The 7,703-nt window shown below is 33.3% G+C and overlaps 1 protein-coding gene and 1 long non-coding RNA gene across 2 annotated transcripts; one reads left to right on the top strand and one right to left on the bottom strand.

The window, feature by feature from the left end:
• Nucleotides 1–1,543: 1,543 nt before the first annotated feature.
• LOC108372585 (uncharacterized) lies at nucleotides 1,544–3,414 on the bottom strand. Its single transcript, XM_017628312.1, has 2 exons — nucleotides 2,063–3,414; nucleotides 1,544–2,025 (listed from the first exon to the last, which is right to left on the bottom strand). The coding sequence occupies exons 1-2, from the start codon at nucleotides 2,644–2,646 to the stop codon at nucleotides 1,992–1,994; spliced, it is 618 nt and encodes a 205-aa protein (XP_017483801.1). The 5' UTR covers nucleotides 2,647–3,414; the 3' UTR covers nucleotides 1,544–1,991.
• A 1,988-nt stretch (nucleotides 3,415–5,402) lies between these two features.
• On the top strand, nucleotides 5,403–6,405 carry LOC108372584 (uncharacterized). Its single transcript, XR_001848870.1, has 3 exons — nucleotides 5,403–5,503; nucleotides 5,557–5,675; nucleotides 5,751–6,405. It is a non-coding gene; the product is annotated as an uncharacterized LOC108372584 (long non-coding RNA).
• The last annotated feature ends 1,298 nt before the right edge of the window (nucleotides 6,406–7,703 follow it).

Here is a 7,703-nt window from a genome sequence, read left to right as displayed (position 1 = left end):
TCCAATTGATTCCATGACTATAGGGATATGCTTGGCAGACACCTCACCAAATGACGTTGAAATTATGTATTCTATCGAGGATATAGAGTGTAAACTGATAGGTCTTCCATATGAGAATAACATACTTTTGCTACCATTGCTACATTGTTATTAATCACTTTATATAACCACTTTAATAAACGCTTCCAGCTGTAAAAATACATATACCCTAACAATGCCTAAAGACATAAAACGCGTACGATTTGCAAACATGGAGAACACACCATCATGTTGTAAGTTTCATATACGTAAGGCGAATTCATATAAGGTGGTATCTATTCTATAAATACAAATATTACTTGTATTTTGTTTTTGCATTTAGCGGGCGATTGTCGAATTTCAGCTATCCTTTTCGAAACAAAAAGGGCGACAGAAAATTCAAATACCCTCACGTTTTCACTCACTCACTAGCGAAATTCAAAATTTTGACAATCAAACGCTACTCATATCTGATGGAACAACACCACCTTATATAAATCTGCCTTGGTTTCATAGAACATACCTTTATAAATATGTATACGTGTATTTACACTAATTTTATTTCCAGCTAAAAAGCCAGAATGCGAGGATTGCAAGTCTTTTCATAAAAAACTGACAACTTTGCAAGGTACGTCATACGTATTATTATTTTTTATGTAAACACTTTCTAATTTATCAATATGAACTCACTATATAACTAAATAAAATAAATCGTAATGTGTTATTTTTCAGAATCGGTTGAAAGCTTGAAACATGAACTTAAATGTAAGATTTTTCTCACATTTATTTGTGGTGCTTATTTTAATTTAAACCTTGTTTTATGTAGCTTGTATGACTTCGCAGAACGTTGCTGTAATGTCGGCGCTGGCGGAGCAAAAAGTAATTACACAAAAACTAGTACGACAAGATTCTCTGGTGGTTTCAATGAAATCCTTTTTCCCATTAAATTCAACAGAAGATTTAACAAATATTAACCATAAAGTCATACCAGAACTCGCTCTATTATGGTGAGTATTAGTTGTCTGCGATCAAAAAAATACAAACGTATAGTAATATTTATGTATGTATGAAAATATTATATTTTTTGATAGATATCCACAATCAGAAGTATGCTTCAGTACTCTATTAGTAAAAACCTAAAAAACGTTTTTACTAACGATATAATAATGAATTATAACGTTGATGGAACTCACGGCAAGAAGAGTCTCAAAGAGTTCAAAAATTTGTTATCAAGTATTAAAGGTAAACATTTTATTTAATAACAAGTGTAAATATTAAATTAACATGTGTATGTAACCTATTTTATTTCAGAATCAATAACAAGCTTGAGTAGCCCGGACGACCCGGAAACGCAGCTGAGAAAAGCACTTCAACTAAACAAAAAGCGTTTTTTTTTCAAAAAAAGGCCATTGAGGCGAAATCTTCTCAGGAATCGTCCTAATAGGGGTGGGCAAACCATCCATGTTATTCCTTTGGATAATGAGTATGTAGTCTTTTTAATACATGGTCTCAATAGTCAAAAAAAAAACTTCTCAAATTTTTAAACTTTTTCCCTATTACTAACTTTCTGTCACTTGAAAACCCTTGAATTTCTATCGGTATATAAGGTTTTATGAGACAGAAGCAGTCAGGTTTTTTTGACGTAAAGATACTGTCTTTAAAAAAGAAGCATAAGCCCTTACTTTTGAAAACTTTGAACCCTTTCGGCTTTTCCTTTACTATGAAACTGTCTTGATTTACACTATTTACAATTTGTTGGAGGATATGTGTTGGTTTTTTAACATATTTTTTTAATATTTGTAAATAGTTCTCAAAATCATAAGCCAAATAACTCGACAATAGCCCGAATGATTTTATGTTTTCCGTTAAGTGCATTATTTGATGAACGTTGTGAGTTACACTACAATCTCCAAAAACCTGCGAAAAGTTTACAACAAACAATGAAAGCATGTTATTTGCAACCGACAGATTGTTCATGTAAGATTTGGGGCAAAAAAGTAGCCTACAGGCACAGTGCAAAAGCAAAAATTCGTAATACACGTCATCACGAACATTGTCTTTGAAGATAAGAATACCCGTATAGAGTAGCACTTGGCGAAATTCTGTTGCTTTCCAGTTTAGTATTTCATCCATGGACCTGGGTTTCCTTACGAATTCTTTAGTTATAAAGGGAGATAAAGATTTTAAAATTTCAGACATATTTTTCTTTTTTATTTTCTCTACCTTTACATTCACTTTATCTTGAAGTAATCGCAACAAAAATTTTCGCATTACTCCCAGGTCTAGTAAATGCATGCTGTCTAAAGCTATTTGCGTTATCATTTTCACACCAATGTTTTCTAGAGGAGTCATGGTATTTCTAAATTTCTTATTGTGATGTCCTGCATATTTCCTCCTTAAAAAATCGTCGTCAGTTAATAACTCTCCTGGCTCTGAACTATATACCAGGACATTATTCAACTTTCTTCCGATTTGTGTACATTTGCCACAACCATGAGAAGATACATGACTGGGCGTACCACAAACAAAAGCTCTGGCAGGGGCATCACAAACTAATGCCCTTATTTCAACTGCGACGAACTTTCCACTCACGTTAATATTATTTTGTAATATGCCTTGCATTTCCATCACAAACGGCTTCAAAAACTCAGATACATCATTTGGTTTTTTATTTCCTACATAAATGCCGATGGGAAATACAGAGACTTCTTTAAAGTCCACTAGTCTTACCAAAATTGGCCACAATTGAGCCCGAGGGCTTTTAAATAATGGCTAACCATCAATATTAATGTCTATCAAAATCTTATCAACGTCACCAATTATATAGGAAACTTTCTCCAGCTGAGTACTTAAGCCAATATGACAATATAAGCCTGGTTCAACATTGCCAATGATTGCCTTTTGTCTTTTTTTAGAAAAAAGCGTTTCCGCACATCTCGGTACATCTAAATTTTGTGCTTTCAAAATGGAAAGTAACTCTTCAAAAGATTTTCGCGGCGGCCTATTTTTTATGTACCAAGCTAAAATTTTATCTCTAAAGGAGTTTGCTTCTGTATGCGCAAGTGAATCGTCACTTCCGAATGGAGTTTCTGGACAAGTACTTTCATTTTCTACAACCGGCAGAGGAGAGGCTACGTCGACATTTGTGCCTGCGTCATTTTCTTCTAAGAGATCTGGCCGACAAGCTTCAGAATTTCTGTGGGATTCTTCATCTATTAAACTATTTACTTACAACTCTCTTTGATTTTTAATAAGTCTTTTCACATGCCTTTTGCTACTCATTTTAATAAAAAATTTAACTCACTTTAAACCACAAAATATTTTTAGCACACTTCCAACAAACAAATTACGCATTAGAATTCTTTAGAATAGAGATAAAGTAGATATGTGCTTATGCATTTGCATAAGATAGTAATCGATTCTGCTTTTATCGGCTACACTTCAAACGAACCGGCGATTATAATTATCGATACTGTTCACACAACAAGCAGATAGTTGAACATTTGAAACGCAAAAAAATCACTAATACTTCCACAAAAATCACTATTTTCTCTCATTTACCGTATTAAGTCTTATTATAAATCATATACTTTTACAATTTAGCACAATTAAAACACGTTTCCTAACGAAAAATTTAATATTAACAAAATTGGCCTATTTGACATTTTCTTTTAACATCCAATTCGGCTTTGTTTACTGTTTGTACATAAATGTCTTCGAAGCCAGGATGGCGGAATTTTACATTAGGGCTATTCGCGATCCGGTTAACCCAGAAAAGTTGGGGAACGCAACTATTAATAGAATTGCATTAAATTCGATAAATACTTACTACCTTTTCATCGAAAGAGCTCGTCAATCGATAACCTCAATTTTGATAATCGGGTAGGGCTGCCACTACAGAAAATTTGTCGGTATCAAAAATGCTACCAGGTAAGAGTGCAAAATACCAAACCTTTTTTTCATCATTAAAATATTGTAAATTAATAAATTCATATGTGAAAAAACCAAATCGCGTACTTAGTTCGTTTAAATTAAATATTGCATTAAGAAAATATTAAGCATTTGTAATAAAATTTATAAATAATAGTAATAATAAATAAAACAAATAAAAAACATGTTTTCGTGGCTAATTCATATTGTAATGATCATCCTTGGATTCTTAATTGCAATTCATTTGCATTCGTAAAACATTATCGGCTACCAAAAGTAAAATTGGGCATATTCATTGTCAAAATTAAGTTGGCACTTAGGTAATTCTCTAGGGTGGGGTAACAACCCCTAAAAAAGGTGCGGAAAAGTCGGAAGGGGTACCAACGACGGGGGGAGCTAATATTATTAACCATTTAAAAGTTATGAACAAACAACTTTTGTTAAATTTCGTTGTTTTCTATGAGCAATTACCACGTCAAAAATGCACTAAATCACCAGTTTCCACTTTTAAAACACTACTAAAACGTTTCCGGTTATTATTTTATGCAAACCAAATCATTTATTCACTTTTATTTTATATATTTCGTTAATAAAACAGAGTGAACAAACTTTGCGCCTGCTAAAATTATTATAACCTCAAATCGCTGGTATTGCCACTTTATTTCACATTTCATTTGCGCTATTATACTCAGTTTACACTATACACTTCTTCTTCTTCTTCTTTTTACTTTCATCTAAATAAGATATTGTAACCAAAATATAATAGCAAATTTCGCTATACCATCGCGCGATTTTTTATTAAAAATTTTCATTATTTATATATATATTAAACGAAAGAAGATACCGAAAAGCATTGAACAGTGCACAAATCTCATAAGGAAAAGTGAATTATTACGAAATACTAATACAGTGGCAGCACTATAGCTATTTTGGAATCTCGCGTTTCAGCTCGCAAAGATTGTCAACTTCTTTTTAATAACAAAATAATCTATCTTAGGTTGATAAAACTATGTGTTTCTTTAATAAATAAGTTAAATTATATATTTTAATAGTGTTTAAAAAGTGAGAACAGGTGATTTAGTGAATCTTTGTCGGTGTAATTGCTCATAGAAAACAACGAAATTTAACAAAAGTTTTTTGTTCATAACTTTTAAATGGTTAATAATATTATCTCCCCCCCTCCGGATTGTTATTAGGGGGGCCGAAACGCGTCGTTTGGTACCCCTCCCGACTTTTCCGCACCTTTTTTAGGGGTTGCTAATCCACCCTAGAGAATTACCGGCACTTAAAGTTAGCTGTAGCTTTATTCACGATAACCCAATAAAAATTATCTCAACAAGCTTTAACTAACTTTAAGTCCCAACTTAATGAATACGCCCCAAAAAACCAACCAAAGCAAAAAGAAAAATGATACTATCAATTTTGGTAGAATCTGATCAAAACGGCAGCCCTGCTCGAAACTTGTGACAGCTGGAAAATTGTGACAGATACATATTTGAAAGTAGCATTGGCTTTGTTTATTTTTGCTTCAGCAATTTATTATGTCGAAAAGAAGGTAAATATATTTTGTATCTTCCAAATTGTATTTGAACAATTAATTTGTTGCAGATAATCAGCTGCTTAGCCATAGGGAATGGAGCGCAGAGTATTCGCAGGACAAAATGGTGATGACTATTACTGGCTGATGCAGAAACTTAACCAGAAGCCAATGTATTGAATATAATAATGTGAGTAATTTTATTATTATTTTTTTCGAATAAGACTCAATTCTTTAATATTAATATCATACATTTATATTTTAGGTACGGATCATGAGATAGTCGCGAGTATGCTGTAAAGGATATGACAAAAGTGGATAATAATTAACTCAATCACCAAGATATCCAAATATTTCGAGTTTATAACGATGAAATACATCAAGACAAAGCATCAGTATAATTTATGAATATATGTATGTACGTTATTTGCGCAACTAAGGGCCGGTTGTTCAATGTCTGATTAGCACAAATCGGAGGTAGAAGCTCCGGTTAAGCACAACTACTGCTTTATCGATCACATGTTACATGCATGATGTCGAAATCGTCGATAGTGTAGTGGTAGTGATAACCAGACATTGAACAACCGGCCCTAAGTTCTTATTCGGTATTTAACCATGGTTGCTCATATTGGAAAATTTCCATCAATCAATGCGATTTTTGGCCATTTTTCTAAGGGGTCCGTAGGGAACCATAGGGCGCCTAGGTGGTCGGGGGTTGCATTTTTGTCAATGGCGGTTCATGCCCTCTCCAAAAAGGTCGGTTGGAGGTGGCATGCCCACTCCCCCTTCGCCCACCGTACCTTTAACGAACGGCCATAATGGAACGTTTCCCCCAGAAATAAAAAAGACTGCTGCTTTGGCTTGATGCATTTCTGAAATCTGAAGTAAATGTGAATCATAAAAATGTAAATTAAGACTTACTTATGACTTTCATGCAAAAATCTAAGATTTAAAACTTTCTGTGATTCGTGAAATATGGAAATAAAGCTATTTGTTTCGATATACATACAGCAAAAGTATGGGAAATACTTTTTAACAGTATTTTTTTTTGTTTATTTCAAAATTAAGACGAAATATGTGATGACGATTTAAATAATTAAAAGGAAAGGTCATACAAGAAGGTTAAGTGTATAAATACAAAGTGTCTTTAAAACAAAATCGTTGAAAAGTAGATAAATTCGACGATAACTTCTGATTTTTGAAGGTACATACATATTTGTCAGTTGAATGTAAGTAGGACCTATGCTTATAAATAACGTGAATGCCTATTTCAATATTTACAGGATAGGCAAAAACATGAATATCGGGTTTTATTGAAACGGCTTTAATTTCTGTATGCAAGTGCATTTGAAGGAAATGGTCTTATATATTGATCTTGATATATTCTTCTACCCATGGATGCGTTTGTTTTGATGATTTCGCAATTGGTATAATTCTAATCTCTTCCTTGGGAGCTAGTACGAAATTTCTATTAAATAATGCTGCATAAACTACATTACTTTAGTTTTTAACTGCGGGTAACTGGTATAATTATAGTCCATGACAAACTGGTATGACTTCTCCATCGAATACTAGTCAACGAACTAGAATTTCTACCAACTAGTTTACTTTTTTCTATGAGGAACTGGTATAATTATAGTTCATAACGAACTGGTATGACTTTTATCCATAAATAATAGTTCATGAACTGGAATTTGTGCATACTAGTACAGCTTTTCACTGCAGGGTAGTGACAGACAAACAGAAACTATTCAGAACGAAAAATGACACTGAAGATGGCACAACGCCGAAACCGGTTTGTCTCCAAACCAAATTTGACAAGGGATGACGGAAAATCGTTCCACATTACATCACACTCCTACCCTGTCGGAAACACCAGCAACGAAAATGAGAATATTAATGCCAGTCAGGCTTATCACTCAAGGAAGATTACGCTTTTGACAACATACCAAAGAAGACAATTGAAAATACACAACACCAACGCAAACATCTCGTTTAATAAACAATGTTTAACACTAAGTGTTACGCCGAAATTCGCAAGAATTAATCTAAAATCGATCAGCACGCTCCTGGAGATATTAGATGAAATAAAGGAGAATATCAGTAAATCTATGGGACAAAAATACAACAAATTAAACAAAAAACCCGATGACCTCAACAGAAAGCAAAACATCACAAAGAACATACAACACAGCGAAATGCCTTTCCATTCCAGATT

Source organism: Rhagoletis zephyria, unplaced genomic scaffold (genome assembly GCF_001687245.7).
Source record: "Rhagoletis zephyria isolate East Lansing unplaced genomic scaffold, Rhagoletis_zephyria_1.1 Rzeph_scaffold_05884, whole genome shotgun sequence".
NCBI classification, from domain to species: domain Eukaryota; kingdom Metazoa; phylum Arthropoda; class Insecta; order Diptera; family Tephritidae; genus Rhagoletis; species Rhagoletis zephyria.
Note: the sequence above shows the minus strand (reverse complement) of the source record. Positions and strands in the feature narration are given on the sequence as shown.

Bases quoted from the DNA above. Each gene is read 5' to 3' on its own strand.
- LOC108372585 (XM_017628312.1), bottom strand. From the start codon at position 2,646: ATGGAAATGCAAGGCATATTACAAAATAATATTAACGTGAGTGGAAAG. The intron at 2,026-2,062 runs TGACGTGTATTA...TTGCACTGTGCC, and splicing joins TTCAAAGACAATGTTCGTGA to TGTAGGCTACTTTTTTGCCC.